Source organism: Strix uralensis, chromosome 10 (assembly GCF_047716275.1).
Source record: "Strix uralensis isolate ZFMK-TIS-50842 chromosome 10, bStrUra1, whole genome shotgun sequence".
NCBI classification, from domain to species: Eukaryota; Metazoa; Chordata; class Aves; order Strigiformes; family Strigidae; genus Strix; species Strix uralensis.
In genome coordinates, this window is record NC_133981.1 from 3,823,289 (window position 1) to 3,843,707 (window position 20,419).

The 20,419-nt window shown below is 51.8% G+C and overlaps 2 protein-coding genes across 2 annotated transcripts; one reads left to right on the plus strand and one right to left on the minus strand.

The window, feature by feature from the left end:
• Nucleotides 1–14: 14 nt before the first annotated feature.
• On the minus strand, nucleotides 15–18,864 carry P4HTM (prolyl 4-hydroxylase, transmembrane). Its single transcript, XM_074878987.1, has 9 exons — nucleotides 18,470–18,864; nucleotides 18,317–18,398; nucleotides 8,738–8,928; nucleotides 7,618–7,714; nucleotides 4,491–4,653; nucleotides 2,689–2,874; nucleotides 2,175–2,265; nucleotides 1,499–1,622; nucleotides 15–232 (listed from the first exon to the last, which is right to left on the minus strand). Exons 1-9 carry the CDS (start codon nucleotides 18,743–18,745, stop codon nucleotides 15–17), a joined length of 1,428 nt encoding a protein of 475 aa, XP_074735088.1. The 5' UTR covers nucleotides 18,746–18,864.
• Nucleotides 10,161–14,624, plus strand: LOC141947609 (secreted frizzled-related protein 2-like). Its single transcript, XM_074878855.1, has 6 exons — nucleotides 10,161–10,326; nucleotides 10,482–10,489; nucleotides 11,081–11,418; nucleotides 12,192–12,364; nucleotides 13,287–13,373; nucleotides 14,220–14,624. Exons 1-6 carry the CDS (start codon nucleotides 10,161–10,163, stop codon nucleotides 14,552–14,554), a joined length of 1,107 nt encoding a protein of 368 aa, XP_074734956.1. The 3' UTR covers nucleotides 14,555–14,624.
• Nucleotides 18,865–20,419: the final 1,555 nt, after the last annotated feature.

Consider the following 20,419-nt stretch of genomic DNA (forward strand, 5'->3'; position numbering starts at 1 on the left):
CCCTTCCCCCGGCCCTACAGCTCCAGGTGCACCCCACTGTAGGCTTTATCCACTGTCCACTCGCCCGGGGCCCCCGGCCCGGCCCCCGCGTAACGCTCCATCTCCTGCTGGAACTGCAGCTGCCGCCGGCGGTTGGGGTCCACGTTGATCCAGTTGTTGGCGATCCATTTGGTACCTTGGGTGACCAGGCAGCCCCCATGCAGCGCGAAGTCGTCCAGCTCCCCCACCCAACCTGCAGAGCGAAAAGCCTTGTTAGGAGGCGGCGAGGAGTGCTGCGGCACGGGCAGGCATGGCCGGGACCGCAGAGGAGGAGCCCGCAGCACCTGCTTGGATTTTCACTCAGGAACATCTTATGGGAGTTGGCTCCTCCTGGCACCCCTCCATCTTACTGCTACCCCACGCTTGCCCCTATGAGGAGTTCACCAGGGCAGGCTCCCTGAGTGCAAAATGCTCGTTGCCTCCACGTCTCCACTCAGCACAAGGGGCTTTCGCGTTCTGCATCATAGCTGCTGTTTTTCTCAATTCTTCCCCAAAGGGGAGGCTGGCATGGAAGAGATGAGTGCTGCTGCTAGAAGGCCTGTGGAAGTCAGAGGCTCATGGCCATATTAGAGACTGCATTTCAGCGGTTCTAAATGATCCTCTTTTTACAGAGGTTCCACAGTTTTTCTGTGGCAGACTTGCATCAGTAGCCGCCTTCCCTTTAGGAACAACTTGCTCATAAAAGCACAACAGGGCTCTTACAGGAGAGTGATGGTCTTGATATTATCATCCAACAGCCCAAACGCCGGTCTTGTGACCTCCTCTGTGGATTTTCTAGAGATGGAAACATGGGTTGCTCTCAGGGGTCCTGGGATGCTATATTCCATCCTGCCACCACTGCTCAAAGTCTGCCATCAAAATACTCTGGAGTCATGCTCACCAGCAGCCTGGAAGATTGATGTCAATCCCCCAGTCTGCCTGTCAGGGAAAAACCACGCTGCACTTTGTGAGAAAAACAGCCCCAAGGACACAAATCAGGCTGTGGCTGAGCTTTAAAGCAGGAGTCCCAAGCACAGCAGAGCCTTGCGCGGGGCGGCCCATGCCTCCCGAGCTGCAGAGCTGATGGCCGTGCCTTTGTCTACCTCCCCTCCCCACCCCTTTGGGCAACACCACATCAGTGAAACATTTTGAATTGCAGACCAAGTTCCAGCAGGAGTTTCAGCTCACACAGCGGGGTGGGAGGCAGCTGCCCATGGCTAGTGCAGCCAAGGTCTTTGTTTGCTAGCTAGTCCCGTCCCCCAAAGCCATCAGGAGCCACTGACCTACTGCCTGTAAACAAAGGCCTTTCAGAGTGAGGAAGCTCCTACCCAGCTGGTGACAAGTAGACTCTACAGTTCCCACTAGCAGGCAGCTACCACCCTTTGGCTCTCCTCTGAGCTCCCAGCCACCGCAAGAAGACAGCTGTCACCTCCTGCAGCCCTACCCCTTCCAAAAGCCGAGTCTTGGAACGAGCCCGTACCTTCTCCATCTGACAGGTAGTTGTACCAGAAGACAGCAGTGCCTTGCTGAGGTTTCACTCGCAAATTGCCCTTGTCACAGTTTTTCCGAGTATCTCGCAGGTCAACGTCGTTCTGGATCAAAGACTGGCAAGAAACCACAGAGAAGGTGTCGCAAACGGGGCTGGAATGAAGCGCATGCACTGGGCTGCCTCTGCTGCCAGCCGTCATCCTGCCCTTTGCCTGAACACCCCACAGGGACAGCTCAAGGCTGACACTGGGCAGGACAGGGCTTTCACAACCCAGCCGGAGCAGCCAGTTTCAGTCCCTTGGAGGTCTAGAACCTGTTTCTGAGCAGCCACCCATTCCTTAACACATTGCCTGACAGGAGCACAACATACCTGCCAAGACTTAGTCTGAGGAAAGCTGCCTAGACAGAAGCAAGCAGGACCTGTGTTATGGCAGCAAGGCCAAGAGGCCGCCCCTCGCACCTCTGAGCGGGGAGAGCTGCAGCTGTCCAAGCCCTGCGTCTCTTCCCCTGGCCTCCGAGTGAAAAGACCATAAGCAGAGCACAGCTTCCCCGTGCTCTAGCTACGAAGGCTAACGTCCACCAACCTCACGCATCAGATGCCTTCTGTGGTCACAGCGAATAACAACATTCAAAGAGGAACTCAAAATTCCCAGGCAAGATTCATTTACCATCTCTTCGTATGTCCTGTTGTCAGCTATAGGAAAGACTGTTTCGCCTCCCCCAGTCACGTTGTTCAGGTAGAACAGCACCGTCACATACCTGCAAGTCAGAGTGGTTGTCAGGGGACACAACTGGAAGAGGAGATGCACAGGGGCTGTCTGTTCCCTGCCCCTCCACCATACAAACAGCAGTTCTGAGACATCACAAGATATGATTTACATCATTAGCTTTTCTCCAAGGACAACACAAGGACAACAAAGAAAATCCCCACCCGCAATGGGTGAGGGTGTGTTTTAGCTTCTGGTGGGGATGGCCCAGCAGCTCTGCAGAACCACTCTGCCCTCCTCACGTGGACCCACAGGATTCACCCACCTCCCCCTTCAAACCCCTTCACGCCAGCGATCTCCAAAGCTGGTTTTGTGAGCCCAAAACCTGCGCACCGCGTCCCAGGCGAGGTGAGGCGAAACGGCTCTCGGCACCTCGTCCCTAACGCGTTGCGGATCGTGCCAAGGCAGACCTTACCGGCAGGAGGTCTCAAAGGGAGCGCTTTCATTGGCGACCAGCTTTGTGTGGCTGCAGGCAGTCTCGGGGAAGACGGGGCCACTGTCCATGTGGGCATGGTAGTGCCCTCCTTGGTCGTACCGTACAACCTGGAGGGGCTCGCTGTGCTCCACAATCTCGGGGGGCAAGCGAGTCAGGCGCATTACCCTGGGGAAGAGGAGAGGCAGAGCAGAGCAGGTGAGGGGAAAGTACCATCACCCCGATCGGCCACTACTGCCAAGCCGTGAACAAATCCAGAGAAGAATAACCCCCTTCCCCAAAAGACCGGAGAGACGGATGGGCTGCAGCAAGCATGCCAAGAGATAACTAGGTCCTTACAGATCTGTTGGACCATCAGCATCAGCTCAGAAAGTCCTCGTCAAGGTTAATAAAAAACCCCCAAAACCGAAGGGTGCATCTCCAGCAGGACTGCTTTCAGGAAGACTTTCCTTGCTCAGCAAGATCCTTTCTGTGTGTGTCCCTGGAGAACTTCATGTGCCATCTCATCGCTTCTCTGGACTCCTGCACACCACCTACAGACCTCGGGGACAGTTAGCAAAGCACAGGGCCGCTGCTGAGAGTGAACGAGAGACTAGCTCTAGGAATATTCTTGTCACCTAACTCACCTTTCCCTGTTGACTTTTCAGCAGCCTCCCCCCAGGGCAGAGGGGCACTGGAAGGGATCAAGGAGACCGGAGCCCTCCTGCTCTGGGATTTTTCCGCTGCTACATCTGAGATCGTCCCCAAGGTCTCCAGACCTGCCAAAGAACACTCAGAGCTCTGAGTATCCGGAGCGGTGGAGCCTTCAGGGCAGGTGCAAGGGGAATGAGGCACCCAGGCAGGATGGCAAAGCCCCTCCAGGCACCGCACAGTCCCAGGGAGGACTAACAGCCTCCTTCAGCGCTGTGTCTTCACAGTCTGCGTAACAGTGGCCAGCTGAAGAGCGTAAAAGCAGAATGCCAATGCCTGTGTGCGCTGGCTAGCTGGCACCGAGAAGGTGGCAGCCACAGTCTGCTCTAATCAAGGCAATATGCGACCCCATTCTCCCACTGGAATGCGCTGAAGAAAAGGAGTGGCCAACAGCCGTTTTCAAGCCTCAGGACAGATTCTACCCACCCATGTTCTGGGCGAGGATCAGCAGCACAAGAACAAGAGTCTCCAGCCAGTTATCTGAAACTCACCACAGCTAAACGATTTGGCCTGCGTGCTGGGTTTCAACGCTTCCCAGTACCAAATCGGAGATGAAGGGAAGGGTAAGAGGTTCTCCTGTCTGCCGTGAGCTGCCCTGCAATATGTGTGCTTGGAGGATTAAACTAAGTCGGCTTACTTGAGGGTGAAGTTGTGCTTGTTAAAAAGTCAGCTCCGAACAGCTAAGACAGATTTCAGTGAAATGCATGAGTAACTAAAGCAAATGACAGTAACTGCTGGCACCCAGACAGCATTGGAAATGGGCAGTTTCTCCCAGTAAGCTCATTTACTAATTAGAATGAATTATTTCATATAATGCCAAGTCTTCTTGGTTTTATGGGGCTGTTCACAAAAGTGAATGGAAATGCTGAAAGGTTTGATTTTTCTTTTTCCTTTTCCACGGGACAATACAAATTCTTGTTCTAATGAAAACCTCCTCTCCCCATTTCGTGTCTGCGTTCATTGCTCTTTATACTCCAAAGACTTTCACGCAATTAGAAAGTGTGAATATTAGCAAGTGTGCCACTGCCTCTCCCAGCACAGGTGGTCCTCGTGCCTACACAAACCCCACCGTCCCTCGGCTGCCTGGCCCTTACCTTTGCCGTACGGCTCTCATGACCTGGTGTGCCCCCTCGCCCTGGTACAGCCAGGTGTGCTGGCTGTTCCGCACCAAGTCACTCATCTTCACTTGCTGGCTTCCCATGTACTTGTGGAAATCACGGATATTCAGTTGTTTGAACTCCTCCAAACTCAGCACACCTATGGGAAGAGGAAAAGCCGTCTGACTCTGGTGCAGTTAAAAGTTCTTGGTGTCCTGTGCTCGGAGAAACCACCAGCTGAGGGCACTGGAGAAATTGCCTTCCACAAACAAACCCTGTTCAGGGTCCACGGGCTGCACCCCATGTGTGCAGGCCCCAGCAATGCTCTCGCCTTTAGGAGAGGGCACAGAGCAGAAGTGAACGGTTAGCTGCCGCGCAGGGTCACAACTGGGACAGGCAAAATACCCTTTTGAACTTTAAAAAGCTCCTAAAACTTTAAAAAGCTACTAAAACACACAAACCCCTCACTCCAAAAAGGCCATTGAATGACTCGAGCGTGTCCAGAGAAGGGCAATGGAGCTGGTGCAGGGTCTGGAGCACAGGAACTGGGGGGGTTTAGTCTGGAGAAGAGGAGGCTGAAGGGAGACCTCATGGCCCTCTACAGCTACCTGAAAGGAGGGTGCAGAGAGGGGGGGTGAGTCTCTTGACCCAAGGAACCAGCGCCAGGCCAAGAGGGAATGGCCTCAAGCTGCGCCAGGGCAGGGTCAGACTGGCTCTTAGGAAGGATTTCTTTGCAGAAGGGGTTGTTGGGTGTTGGAATGGGCTGCCCAGGGCAGGGGGGGAGTCCCCATCCCTGGAGGGGTTGAAGAGTCGGGCTGACCCAGGGCTGAGGGATCTGGTGGAGTTGAGAACGGTCAGTGTGAGGTTCATGGTTGGACTGGAGGAGCTTCAAGGTCTTTTCCAACCCAGATGATTCTGTGATTCTGTGAAACCAAACACTTGAAAGAGAGAAATAGCCACTACAGTTCTCGCATATGCAATGCCACAGCTAAAAAGCCTTGTGCCAACTGATGCCTTGGGGCTTGCTACTTAGATATTTAAACAGACATGTTTAAGAGCAGAGTGGGACACCTCAGACTGCATTTTCTACAAGACCTTGCATGGTCATTTAAAAAAGCCAAGTCCAAACCAAGCAGTACATTCTTCTGCATTTAGGGAATTGCAAAACATGAGCAAGAAATACAAGAGTATAATCTTGTGTAAGTAGAAATAACAGCAAAGTGAGAGGTAAAAAGTGGTTTCCACTAAAACAGGTATTTCTTGTTTGCCCTCAGCTGGACTCAGCAAGGGATGGATTTTTGCCTTTGTTGCCTTCAGAATTATCCTCACGTTTGTTGTTTCCCCTTTCTGGAGAAGAAGGGAAGCCCTGCACTGAGGAGCAGGTCCCTGGGAGCAGCGCGTGTGGAGCGCTGCGGCGTTCTGCCCGGCAGCCAGCACACGTTGTGGGCTGCGAGTGGGGCTGGCTCGGGCAGAAACCCGGCGCTGCTGCGGTGCCAGCTCTGCACCCTCCAGGAGGAAGGACCAGCACCCCGGGTCAGCCTGGGGCAGTTCCCCAGGTGCCAGTGATCACGACCAAATTATCTACAGCATTATTATTTCTAAGTGTCTCCCTGTCCCCATTTCCCCTTTCTCCACGCAGTCTTTGATGACGCAGTGCCACATCCAGGTTGTGACCTGGTCTCTCGGTGTCACGTACCAATCTAACAACAGAGGGAAGCGGCTCTCTGGAAGCGAGGTCCTGCCAAGAGCACTTTAACAGGACCTTTCATTTGTTAATGTCCGGAACAGTGAAAAAGCCACTGACAACTCAGTCATATGCTCCTACCCCTGCCAAGAATGCCACCAGCCCAGAGAAACAGGGCATGGGGTGCCCTCCGGATATTTAGCCATTCACATGGGTACTGCTCCAACTCCAAACCAGCTCCTTCTGGGCAGCTCTCAACGCCAGGTCACTGGAAGAGAGCGTGCAGAGCCTGTGTGTTCACTTAATTTGATTAGGAAATGGAGAGTTGCTTAATTGAGGCCACTCTAATTAGAACAGCTGAGGTTAGAGTGCATGTCCGGACCAGCGGGAGCCCTTGGGAGACTGGGGGCAGGAGAGGCAGAAGTGGCCTCATGGAATACAGAGAGTTTGCAGGAGCAGAGATGGGGGTCAGCAACAAAAAATGAAGCTGGTGCAGGGTCTGGAGCACAGGTCTGATGGGGAGCGGCTGAGGGAACTGGGGGGGTTTAGTCTGGAGAAGAGGAGGCCGAGGGGAGACCTCATGGCCCTCTACAACTCCCTGAAAGGAGGGTGCAGAGAGGGGGGATGAGTCTCTTGACCCAAGGAACCAGCGCCAGGACAAGAGGGAATGGCCTCAAGCTGCGCCAGGGCAGGGTCAGACTGGCTCTTAGGAAGTATTTCTTTGCAGAAGGGGTTGTTGGGCGTTGGAATGGGCTGCCCAGGGCAGGGGGGGAGTCCCCATCCCTGGAGGGGTTGAAGAGTCAGGCTGACCCAGCGCTGAGGGATCTGGTGGAGTTGAGAACGGTCAGTGTGAGGTTCATGGCTGGACTGGAGGATCTTCAAGGGCTTTTCCAACCCAGATGATGCCATGATTCTGTGAAAGGCTGACCAACAAGACCACCCTCCTCTGCCAGTGATGCGGGGCTCCCAGCCTGCTGCAGAAGTCTCCCTGAAAACAGAGGGGGAGTGGAGGATGCACCTTAAAACCTGCAGCCCAGGTAACAAGTGCTACATGGTCAGAACCAGAGTGGTCTCTCGGAGTAGGGGAGCAGAAGCGCAGCCTGAATGTCCTGTAACAGCAGGGCACGGACCAGGGCAGGTCTGACAGAGGACAGGGAGTGCAGAGTTGTGTTCTGGTCCTGCTTCTGCAAGATCCAAGCCCAAGGCTGTGGAAGTAGCCTGCTGCTAGACTGGTGATGAAGGGGCAGGAGTGCTGTGATGAGAGGTTTACAACGATCTTAGTTTTTCTGCAAAGCTCTCTAAAGCAGTGTTATTTTCCTTTGAAGAACACAGCTAGAGAAACAGGCCCGGGCAGGGACACAGCTCTTGCTCTGCCCCACATGGCTGTGAGAGGCATCCAGAGTGCTGAGGGTGAAGGGATTCCCCTGGAGCTGCTCTTACCATTCCCATCAGGATCAGCCTTGACTGCAGTGTACATCTCCCGGATGTTTTCAGGGGTCATCCACCTGCCATTCCCAAGCCGGGTGTGGGTCAACACCTAAAATTCATAAATGGATCAACACTGGGCACAGGTTTTCTCGTACTACCAAAACCCTACAGATTCCCTGCTTGAGGCCTGGCGGGTTCTCCTCTGCAGCGCCTCGGCCAGCCAGGCGTCAGCACATCTCTGCAGAAAGAAGATTGCATTGAGAATCATCTGGCAGCCACACACAGTGTGTGGCTGATGAGTGCTGTTATTTCCAGTTTGGGTCACAGCAAATGACTGCTGGGACTTGGTTAACCAGTCCTGAAGTGGAGGGGGCACAGCTCTTTCTCTTGAAGGGAAAGTAAAGCTATTCATGAGAAAAGTGAATGCTTTTACTTGTCCAAGATAAGGACTTGGAACAAGATGCTTCCTTTCCATGTGGACTCCAGGATACTGCATCTCTCTCCTGGAGAGCTCTCAGCAGGCTCTGTCCTTCAGAGAAAGGAGCCTTGCCCTGAGTTCCCCGTATTCCACAACCCCGGCTGCCCACAGGACAGACCCCCAGCCCCACCTGAAACGGGAGCCTGGGGAGGGACATCCCTGAACTGCCAGCGCCTGCCCTGATGCACCCTGCCCCACACGGCAAGGGGGCTGAAAAGCTGTGGACAACGTGATCATTACCCCCCTCTGGGCTCATTAACGGAGGTGGCTTTGCTGATGTCTTGTCAATTAGCAGGGTCAGCTCCCCACAGGCTGCACAAAGCAGTGTCTATGCTATGAACTCACTTCCCCGGGACACCCAGCAAGAGGAGACCCACAGCACAAGGAACATTTCACCCAGCATTTTCAAAACACACATCTCCTGCCAAGGACCATCGCTACCTCCCAGTAGCATGACAACTGCTGCACATTTCTCCAGAAACTTCCATGCTGAAGGCCAGCACAAGTCTTGAGACATAAAATTTAGCAAATACTGATCGGTATATGCTGGGGTTTGGCCCTACTGAAGCACATGAGTAATCAAGAGACCATCTGAGGAGAGGACCTGCCAGAGGGTCCCCCAGCAAACCTCTCCCAGTCTGTCCCACACTCTACCTCTTTGAGCTGCAGCTGCCCATCCTGATTGTGGTCCAGCAGATTGAAAATGTCCATCTGGCTGATTTCTATCATTTCCATGGCTTCCTCATAGTCATCCGTTGGTAGGATCTGGCTCTTCTGCAGCCCCTTCAGCTGTGCCAGATGGACAATAAGCTTGCACTCCTCCTCTGTCAGGAAGTCGGGAATTTCTGCAGCAAAAGTGTGAGCAGCAACAGAGACTGAGGAACTGTTACAGTGGGACCCCATACCGATGGCAGGCCACTCAGAATTAAAAAAAAAAAAAAAAAAAAAAAAAAAAAAGGAGGGGGGGAATGGGGAAATTTAGGAACTGCTTAAGTTTGGGACATTGAAACACATCCACCCTTCTACCAGAAGAGCTCTCAAAAGAGCATACACCACACACCTGAGCTGCTGGAGGCGGGTATTTTTACAGCAGCAGTTCCTAAATGTTTGGATCCAGGGGTCAAGCCCTTAAACTCGCTCACAGATACCACAATGAACAAAGGAGTGAACAAACATGTGCATATCACTGCATATTATCACTTCAAAGGTGACATGTAGATCACAGGCTGGGAACTGCTGCTCTAAAGAAAGGGAGGCCAAAAATCTTTACGGTGGGCAGCGGTGATGGCCAGGGTTTCAGGCTTCCTTGCTCTCACATGGAGAGCGTGGCACTTTGCACAAAACCAAATGCATTTCAGAGGAACCTGGCACAGTGCTCTACTACGAAACTCAAAGAAACAAGGGGACAACTTCCATACTTATTCCCACTCATTCTCTCGATCCTCCACTAAAAATGGTCTTCAAATGCAATATTAAAGGGGAAGACATGGCGGGTGCCACGCTCCATACCCACGTAGCATCCCAGTATCACCAGCTTTCCTTTGCAGCATGACACCAGCAGCAATCAGGCAATACCAGGATCCCAAGCAAATTTAAATGCAGAGAAACCCACCGATGACTACGAGGCTAAGAGATTTCTAGCTGTATGGTGCACTGGGCAGGCACTTGCAAAGTGACGTCCTGTTCCACAGCACAGTTACACTGTGGCCCAGCAGGTTGAGCAGATCCTTCTAGCTGATGTCTGTCACTGCTGCAGGGATCTTGTTAACAGCTGCTGAGACTTGAAGAGGGAAGGAAAAACCACCAAAGCACGACAGGTTTAAGTGCTCCTGGGCCCAAGGTCCTGCTCTCCAAACTGCAGCTCCCTAGAGGTGCTGCAGGTATGTGCCAAGGACACATCATACCTCAACTACAGCAGCAATCCTCAAAGGGGGGGAAAAAAAAAGTTAATTACTTCCATGACCTTAAATCAACCCTATCAGCTCAAACTGTCAATAAGCAGTTGGCTTCTTGCTAAGCATAGACCAGAACTAGCCCTGTAGAAAATGAGATATTCCTGGGAAGCCCCAGAAACACAATGCAGCCGGCTGTATCTGTAACACCCTCTGAGGAAACAATTTCCGCCCAGGCAGTGCAGGGTCCTTGTGCCAGAGGATGCTTCAGGGCCGGAGCTTCCACTGACCGGTTTGAACTTCATGGCACGACACCGAATGAACTGTGTGCGCTGGCAAGCAACACCCCCAGTATTTCCAGTTCCACAAACTGGGCTACAATAATGATGGCTTCTGGAATCTTAATTACGTGCTGGAGGAAGGACAATCCCACTTTTCAGCGGTAGTAACAGGATTTCGTAATGAAGTAAAAATTCTGTTAACCGGAATTATGCTCTGTCACGCAGGTTGCAAGGTGAGGGGGTTTCCAGCTAAGCGTTCCGATCCCGTCTGCAAACAACCTGGCTCCACAGCTGCAAATTAGTTCCTCTCTACTCTCAGCTCTCCGAAACGGTTAACTTCTGGCTGTGAGACCGTCCTATCTCCCTGCCTGCTCAACAATAGATCCAGCTAAACAAATGCCTCCTAATTGACTTTGAGCAACACTTGATTGCTTTTACAAAAAACAAAAGAGAGGAAAACATTGAGGTTTATGAAATAATGACTAATCCTGGAGCAAGAGAAAGGGGATGGGTTGGAGTACTGGTGTCAAACAGAGATTCAATCTTGGCTAAAAGAGCCCCAAGACACATGGGCCAAGTCATTCATCCCTCCCCAACTGCCCTCATTTCCACACCTGCTGATCTAAGCCAAACCCCTGCTAAAATCCAAACAATCGGGGCCGCTGGCAAACGAAAATTGGAGCATTGTCTTCCCCATGAGGGCTCTGAAAGGGCCGCACTTAATGAGGATGGATTGACAGAGAGGTGGCTCGTAGGCTATAAAAGGCATCCCACAGTCGGGAGCAGCTCAGTCCAGGGTGCGCCGCCCATTCGCCTGCTCCCAGCTCGCTCTGAGCATGGTCACGGCCCACCGCAGGCACCCCTCGAGGTCGGGTGGCCCATGGCTGCTGGGTCTCCTGGCACGCCTGCTGCTCTGGGGCTCTCCAGGAGCCTGGGCGAGCTACCTGAGGAGATCCTCCAGCTGCACGCCCATTCCACACCACATGGCCTTGTGCTATGATATCGGCTACTCCGAGATGAGGATTCCCAACCTGCTGGAGCACGAGACCATGCCAGAAGTGATCCAGCAGTCTTCCAGCTGGCTGCCCTTGCTGGCCAGGGAGTGCCACCCAGATGCTAGGATTTTCCTCTGCTCCCTCTTTGCACCAATCTGCTTGGACAGGTAAGATGTTTTTACAAGTTATTTCAGCTATAGCAAGTAACACTCCCCAAGAGTGCAACTGCATTTGCATCCTGAGAGAAAACGCGTACAATGTGATCAGCGCAGTCCCCAGAAAGCCGTGCTGTCCCTCTTGGCAAGGGGCAATTGGATTACCCAGCAGGGACCTTCCCTCTGAAAGCGAAACATGAGCATTTCATCTCGCAGGAACAGAAATTTTATGTTCCTTCCTCCGGACTTTCCTGCTCACCCACCCTAGGCACCACCACCATCTCCCTCAGCCACCCTCCTCGCACACCGCAGTAGCTGCTGGCACCCACCGGCTTCATCTCCCACCTCCCCTGCAGCCCCTCACCCCCGGCTTCTGCCCCACACGTAGGGGGTTTCTCAGCCTGACAGTGCTAGCAACAGAGAAAAATCCTCACTTTTGAGGTGCAGCCATCAAAGCACAGAGCTGCTAAGGAAACCGGGTATCTAATTAAGCACCTGTAAAGGTAAGCAGCCTTTGCACAACTAGATAGAATCCTTGGGAAGGGGAAGGGCTTCTGGCAGCAGCCTGTATCGAACAGCCTCATCCCTCATCCCTCCTGTCCTCAGAAATGTATTGTTTGCTTCCTGGGCATGAATATTCAAAAGATATCAAAGATCCCAAAATAGTTCTGCTAGCGCTAGTGTGCAACACAGCCCTGCACAGCAGCAGCACAGTGCCAGGCCTCGACCCTCAGCCTGCTGCGAGAAGGAGCCCAGAGGTGCTGCAATCCCCATCCCCTCCCCAGGCTCATCTACCCCTGCCGCAGCCTCTGCGAAGCCGTCAAGAGAAGCTGCGCACCCGTCATGGCTTGTTACGGCTACCCCTGGCCCGAAATCCTCAACTGCAATAAGTTTCCTGCAGATCATGAACTGTGCATCGCAGCTGTCTCCACGGATGAAAATTCCTCGAGCAGGAGAAGTAAGGTTTTTTTTTTTTCCCCTCACCTGTTTTCCCATATGTAACACTGAAAGCTCAAAAGGATGGGCCTATGCCTTCCTTCTATTAATAATATTTCTGGTTCTAAGCTACATTTAAAAAAAATTATAAATTCTAGTTTCGTTCTCTCTGGGAACACCACCATGTCTAGAAAATTAGCGTAACGTCGACTGCAGCTTGTTCCTCTCTCTACTGTATTCATTAGCTCCCTGGGTGCCATCAGACACGCAGGGTTTGGGGCAGGGGGAAGAAATCACTGCAAAATCCTAACGCCCAGGCACAGCGTGAGAGCTCGTGGTGTGCAGGCTCCAGGCAGTGAGATGTGCTTCCAGCAGAGCTGGAGCCCTCATCTTTCAGCTGTGTCCAGGGTTTAAAAACATGCAAAAAGAAATGTTTTGCAAGACTTCTCTTTAAACATTAGGAAACAACACAAAGGGGCGTGAGCCTCTGCAGACATGAGTTACATGAGAAAAAAAATCTTCAGGACTGAAAGACTAAATTAAACACCCAGATACTGATGAACACTGTGGGAGATTCAAGAGCAGTTAAGGGGAGAACAGATGCCTCATTTCAGCATCACTGGATGGAGTCTGGCCATACCAATGGCTTTACTGTTTCATCTGAACTAGGAGATATTCATTAAGCATTTTCACTGCTGCTTTAGCATGCAGCAACACACACAAGCCTAAACAAAGCACGACAAGCATTGTCTGCTCCAGCCACAGAAAGGAGAGCTTAACATTTCCCACCCCGGCAGTCTGAGCTGTCTCTCCAGGGACTGGGTAGCTCGAGAGGAAGCACCGCTCAGAAACAGCACGCCACCATTTGCAGATCTCAAAATTTCATTATGCCTTTTCCAGTGAGCCTTGACATGGGGGTTATAACTAAATTTCTGTCGCAGCAGTACCCCGAGCCAGCTGCAAGGACTGTGAGCTTGAGGAGGCCAGCACTGCTAGAGAGATCCTGGAAAACCTCTGCGCCAATGATTTTGGTGAGTACATCCCTTTTTCCTCTCAGTTGCTGCAGTTCCATCCAGCAGCCAAGCAGTGGCATGGACAGAAAATGGCTTTGCCATAACAAACTGACTTGGAGGAACTGCAGCTTCTACAGCAGATCCCAGGGATTTTCAGGTCCCAACTTACCTGTTAGGTAGCAGGAGGGCTCAGCTCCAGGCAGCACCAAAGGTGAAGACCTGCTTTATTTCTGTGGGCGCTGATTTGGTTTTGGTCTGTGGCTGCTAAATACAAGCAGTACTCTGGTTTTCCCTTGGAGACCAACATTTCAATCAAACCTTCAGCAAACTCCAAGTTAGCTATTTCAATACTGTTGTTCTAGTAATGTGACACTCCCTCTCCTAGCCCAAGCAGGTGGCAGCACTGGCTCTGCTCAATCAGCTAGCAGGAAGTTTTCAAGATACTGTCCTGAATTCAGGCACACAACCTTCTTGAAAAAAAAAACCAAGTTAAAAATCCTGGGCAGCTATCAGTGACGTCACCTCCTGAAATCCCAGCTCGGAGAAAATTCAAGCAATTTGCACAAGATCAGGACTTCGATGCATCCACTTGCTTGCGCCCCTGCTTCCTACAGGGTTTAGTGGTGCTGATAGATACACCTTCGCCACTCTGATGAGGAATGTGGAGAGAGAACGGTGTTCAGTACTGGAAACTAACCTCAAATGAGAACTTTTACATGCAAGTAAAAGCAATTACAAGCACTTGGATGGATGCATCATCACATGACAGAACCAGCAAGAAAGCCTTGCGTTGGCTGTGTGTTTAACTAGGTAGGAGCTATGAAAAGTAAGTAGAACTAACAGCTCTCTTTCCAACCCCTGCAGCAGTGAAAATCCGAATCCTGAGGAAGAACATGACCACCACCATCTCCGACTTCGACTTGGATCCCTCCAGGGTGGAGGTCCTGAAGCACGGCCCGCTCCTCAGAACCGAAATCCCCACCAGGCTCCAGCAGTGGCTGGACATAGATGCTACCTGCGTCCACAACATCATGAGAGGCACACACGCAGGGGTCTTTGTTGTAAGCGGTGAAGTACAGAGTGACAAAGTGGTGGTGAACAAGGCCTACGCCTGGCAGAAGAAGAACAGGAACCTGCACCAGGCGGTGCGGAGGTGGAAACACCACCGCTGCCCTGAACAGGCTGGCCGGAAGGTCTGAAAAAATCTCAATTCCAAAAGTATGAAACTGCTCCCTCCCCTATGACTAGAAAACTCCTTTCCCTGGCAGTTGGTGTTTTGGAGATGTACAGTCGATATTTTTAGGTGATTCAGAGCAGTCATAGTCCACAGCTAGGGCCTCACTACAGATCCCTGTTTTACTGAGACAGAGCTTAAGGATGCAGACTTAACATATTCCTCCCGCAAGGCTCTGCCGATCCAGGACTTGCGATGGATGGCTTTGTGTAGGATCCAGTGTTGCAACAAAACTGAGCTCTGCAGGCAAGCACAAACTAGAAGAGACCTTTAGTAACAGCTCCTTCTAGTTCTCACCATCAAAGCTGATAGCCGTGTCAGATTCATTATTCCACCCTGAGACACTGATGCTGTCCAAGTGCCTGCTTGCTTTCTGTCCAGAGAGATTACACAGAAGTCTCCCCAGCTGCTAAGTGATGCTTTTTGTGTAATGCAGCAAATACTTTACTCTTGTACAGTCTGAGGTAAATTAAGGGGGAGAGGAACCAGCAATGGCCAGCCCCTTAAAAAATGAATGCTAAACTCTGCTCTTGAGCAGTCACTCAGGCTGTCCCTTCAGCTTGTGCGCTGAGAGTTGATGAGCATCCGCACAGGTAAAAGGAAACAGCCGTTCTGGAGCAGGAAAGGCACAGAGCAAAGACAGCTGAGGGTTTCTGCATAACAGGGAAAACCATTTTTTAACATCAGAAATTCAGTTTGGACCAGAAGATTCTGATAACTGGGGAACTACTCAAGATATCAAGATATCACAAGAGCCTTGAGAAAGAGCAGAGAGGGAGCAGGACATCAGCTGTTTAAACCTCTGCTTTGGTGTGCAGCAGCAGCTTTGCTTGGGACTCAGAGGTGATCCCTGAGCTCAGCGCAATAGGAGCTACTTGCAGTTCTGATATGGGGGGGCGGGGAGAAAGGTTACACAGCTGTCTGGCCTTCCACCCGCACGCAAGGAAGATGGAAAAGGTGGCAAAACTCACCAAGTTCTCTCCAGCTCACTCTCTCACCCAAGCAGGGACTGTAATTCCCTGCAGGGGTAAACACAGCTATAGTTCTACGCTCCAGACCACAGAGCAGAAACCAGCAAATCCCCAAATGAGAAAACAAGTCAGATTTTTACTGCTTAACAAAGCACTGTCCATGGAAAGTTTTCTACACTGGATTAAACTTGGGCCTGAAATAAGAAAATAAGGGGAAAAATGGCTTTGGGAGAAACACGTACTGCCTTGTTGATGACGCCTGCAGTCTGGGTTGTGGAGAAAGCCACCCGGTTTGATGGAGACACATTGCCTCCCTGTGCTCGTAAAGCACACCAACAACCCGTGACGCGATCTTCAGATTTAGTGTGGGCTGAGATGAGCGCTCAGACACTCGCAGTGAAATTCAGCTGCACCCTGACATTTGTGCAGTGATTACTTCTATTCCCTGAGGCTCAGAAGAAAAACACAGCGAGATTTCCTATTTTTATTCCTTCCCGCTGCCTTGTCTTGCAAACTGCTGCCCAATCCACAGAATCCACTGCCAGGTGGTCCCTGTGACAGCAGTATCTTCTGAACAGACTGCCTCTGGAAAACACAACACAACGCATAAAAGCTCTGAAGGTTGAAAAGGCTTTGTCTGATATTTGTTTTCCACTAATAGGATTATTTGATTACTAGTGTTTCCTAACTAAAAAGTGCACAGATGGTCTGACTTACAAGCTTTAGAAATGACGTCTCGTAGCCAGAGGGTGAAAAAATTAGGGCAGGGACTTTTTCATGGCTCCATGAAATATGCTTGGGTTCAATGCAGATGACTTACCCACATTTAAAAAAGAAACCACAAGTTCCCCTATGGTGCCCGCTGCCATGCTCCAAAGCACAGAACTCACATTAAATCACTAACGAGCCATCCGCTGCTGTAGTCCCACTACAGCCTGCTCTACTGAAAGCAAAGATCACAGACCAGACACTTATTCCCCTAAACTGGCTCTTGCATACCGCAACACTGTGTTAAGCAAAATTCCCAGAAATTCAAGTCCTCCTTTGCTAGCGACTTCTGGGTTTGTCTAACACAAACAAGTTAAATACACACTAATTTAAACAACAGAGATGCAATAAATTAGGGTTTTTTTAAAACCAGTTGATTTAGATCGGTACTGTTTGCATAGATAGAGAAGTCTCTGGAAGTCTTTTAAAGTCAGAGCTGGCTCCTGGCAGGTTCATCCGGGAGATAAGAGCCGTCTTGCGACTCTGCAGTTTCTAAATAAGGGACTCCTTATCGGAGGACAAAGGAGAACAGACTCGCGTGGCATCTCAAATGTTGAATGTCTGTCGCTCTCCGTGATACCCTCCTCGGGGAGCAAAGCTTCCCTTGCAACCGATGGAGCTGCCGGAGTGACACGTGAAAAGCTGTGGGATTACCCCTGCCAGGACCAACCTGCCTTTTATCAACTTCAGCACCTTCCTTGCAGGCCAGGATCAACTCTTTTACTTAAACGGTACCAGTGGGGGCAGAGAAGGTGGAAACAGTTTTCCTGAGTGAAAACCTGAGCGACTGCCCCAGACTGTGGTTCTGGTAATGACATCAGTTTTGTGACGGCTGTGGGGTATCAGTTCCAGGTTGGTGTGTCTGAAGGTCAGACAGAAACCCACTTAGAAATTTGCAAACCATGAGCACCACCTATGTAGAAATGACAAAAGAACTTTGTATATTTCTTCCAGATAGTTACTGCATTAAAGGAGTTTAATAAGAAACCTATCTGATTTATGGCCAAGTGTATAATCTATTCAGAATCAGAAAAAAACCCTCGTTTTATATTATTGAGAAGGCACCTAAAAGACTCAACGCTATCTTTTCAGAGACAACAGGTTTTCTCTGACTTTGCGGTAGTAGGAATTTTGTAAGCATCTGTCCCCAAAAATTAATTTGTATATTCTCAGTGGATTTCCAGAACACAGAGTTCAATTAATGAGACTTTACCAAGTCACAGCAAAAATCACAGAAAAGGAGTTTTAAAATATCTGAAAGATGGATGTTGTGTGGTTGCGTATCAGAGCCGCCAGAAATAAAGATAAATCTAGTCCAGGATGCAAAATGGTGGCAGACATTAAATCTATCATTTCTCCTGCTACTCATTTCCTCAGCACTGAAGCACCAACACTAAATGGCTCTATCGTCATTTATTACCAAAAGTTTGGGGATCTCTCGTCCCTTCCTAATACTGAGCAGCTTCTTCGAGGTCCTCTTCAGGGATCTGCTGTCTATTCACGGCATTTTAAAGGGAATCTGAAAAAACTGGAAAGGTTAATCTTCCAAATTCTTGTAAGTGGGCCATCCAGAACCTCTTCGAATACCGTATCAAAACACCTTACGCAAAAATCACGCTCTTTTTAACGCAGCCCCGAGGAAAAGCAGCGCGGGGAGGAGCAGCGAACGCGCGAGATGTCATTTACCCCCGAGTGGGTGTAAGGCAGCGGCGGGTGTGAGACAGTCCCCCGCGCCGTTCGGGCAGCGGCGGTGGAAGCCGGCACGGCAGCGGGGGCGGCGGAACCCCCCCGGCCCTGCCCGCCGCCACCCGCGGGCACCGCTCCCGCAGTCCCGGCACCGGCTGACGGCGGGGTCGGCGCGCAGCGAGCCAGCTCCGGGGGAGGCGCCGAGCCGCCCGCCCGCCCGCCCGCTACCAGTCTCCGCCGCTGCCCGCCCGGTGGGGAGGCGGCCGGGGGTGGGGGGGTGAGGCAGCGGGGCCGGTACTCACCGAAGAGGAGCGGCTTGAGGCTGAGGGTGCGCACGGCGTGGACCCTGCCGGGCACCAGCTCCACCCGCTGCGTGTGACCCACCTGCGGGGAGAGCAGCGGTGAGCGGCGGCGCGGCCCCGGCCCCGGCCCCGGTCCCCCTGGCGCGGCCTTGCCTTGATGCCCTCGAGGCGCGGGAGGGCGCGGGCGGGCGGCGGCGGCGGCGACGGGGGGGCGGCGGCGGTAGCGGAGGAGGGGGAGGGCTGCCCGCCGGTCTCGCCGGCGCTGAGGTGCACGAAGAGCAACAGCCCCAGCACGTTGAGGACGTAGAGGTGGGCGAAGACCATGAGGACGAGGAAGTAGGGCCGCGAGCAGACGGGCCGCGGGCGGCCCCCCGGCGGGCCGGGCAGCGGGGGACCCTCCGCCCGCGACGCCGCCGTCGCCGCCGCCATCGCGCCCCCGGCCCGCCAGGCCTCAGGCGTCACCACGGCAACCGCCCGGCGTGCTGCGTCACCGCGCCGCGGGGGCGTGGTCAGAGGGGGGCGTGGCCTCTAGGGAGCAGGTGTGGAGGCGGCGCTGCAACCCCCCCCCCCAAGAAGAGCCAGGACACCTCCGAAGTTAGAAAGTCACAATTTATTTCAAATAAACCAAGGGCACACCTCTGGCAACCGTCTCCCGGGCGGTTTTTGCCGCCCCTGCCCCTCTCCGGTGCCTGCGAAGAAAAGCGAGGGGTGGCGGCAGCTCTGTGGGCTCCCCCCAGCCCGTGTCAGGGGTACACCGCAGCCCCCCACCAACGCCGTCCCACACCCTGAACCAGACCGGGGCGAGGAAAGGAATTCCCAGAACAAGTGCCTCATTTAAAAATAAAGTTCTATTTTTCCACCTGCTTAAAAAGTCTAAAATTTAGAGTGCAAGATTATAGTACAGAAACCTCCTGCTGTCCCTGTCCCCGTGCGGGCACAGCACATTTGCCAGCGCACAGAGCAGCAGTCATGCAGTTTACGTCATCAGTAGAAAATTTTTTTGTTACAGTCTGGGAAGCCTGAGGACTATTAGAGATGAAGCAGCCAATGCACTAACACAAGCAAAGCTGAAATAAAGAGTATCGGATGCAAGGATGGAGAGGTGTCAGGCTGGCGCAGGAACTGGAAATGAGTGCAAAAAGAAAAAAAAAAAAAAGAGAGCAAACATTCCACATCTGTAGCAGTAACCCACCAAAGGGAAACTTGTACCTCAATTAACTGCTCCTGAGTCACTTTCTATTCACCTACATTCATGTAACGTTGCTGACTTGAATAGGGCCTTGGACCTATTAGAGGGGAAAAAACTGGTCTTGTCTTTGGGCATCGTGAACTGCCGTTCCCTTCCTGCCACCTGCCTCTCAAGCAGCGTCAGCTGCTTTACACAAAGAGCCAACAGTCCCTGTGCTCTGCAGGTTTCGTCTTGGAGTCTGTGACTTTCTGTATGACACCAATACAGAAGTCACCCTGCCTGGGCTGCAAAAGCAAGTCAGTCCTGTTGTTTTCCCAGCGAGTATAGAAACAGGATCTGTGGGTGCAAACCAGGACATTCACCACCCTCAGAAAGGGTGTTTTGTTTTCTTTTAAAATAAACAGAACTGCCGACAATGCTCTAGTTTTCAGAAAATTTGAAAGAATTAGGGGGTGCGCTCTGCAATATTTATTACTGTTCCTCAGCCACGCGTCTCAGCAGTCTGTTCAGTAAGTTTGGCCACAGCTATATGGTCTAGCTTGTCTACAAACAAGGATTCATAGCAAAGCATTTTGTGGGGGCATGGGAGAGGCAGGGAGGGAAGGAGGCAGGGAGGGAGAGAGACAAAACCCCATTCTCATCTAGCTCAAAGCTGGACAATGATGTAACAGAAGTGAGAGTTCGTTGGGATTAGGAAACTCCGCATACCTGTTCTGCAAAGAGATTAGATGCTATGACAGTTACATTTAGACAACAACACCACCAGCTTTTATCCTAATTAGTACTTTGCACATTACATTTTTAAAGAACAGTTTAAACATTGGTTCTATGCACTGCAAACTGTTGGGTCTCTGCAAGCCTTCCCCCACAATATCCCTTCCCCCTGGGTCCAGTGTGCCCAGACTTTGACAATC

Coding starts and splice junctions, on each gene's coding strand:
- P4HTM (XM_074878987.1), bottom strand. CDS start 18,745: ATGGCGGCGGCGACGGCGGCGTCGCGGGCGGAGGGTCCCCCGCTGCCC. Junction 8,929..18,316: donor CCTCAAGCCGCTCCTCTTCG/GTGAGTACCGGC, acceptor CTTTTGCTGCAG/AAATTCCCGACTTCCTGACA. Junction 4,654..7,617: donor GGCTGATCCTGATGGGAATG/GTAAGAGCAGCT, acceptor CTCTTCCCATAG/GTGTGCTGAGTTTGGAGGAG.
- LOC141947609 (XM_074878855.1), top strand. CDS start 10,161: ATGCAGCCGGCTGTATCTGTAACACCCTCTGAGGAAACAATTTCCGCC. Junction 11,419..12,191: donor GCACCAATCTGCTTGGACAG/GTAAGATGTTTT, acceptor TCCCCTCCCCAG/GCTCATCTACCCCTGCCGCA. Junction 13,374..14,219: donor CCTCTGCGCCAATGATTTTG/GTGAGTACATCC, acceptor CAACCCCTGCAG/CAGTGAAAATCCGAATCCTG.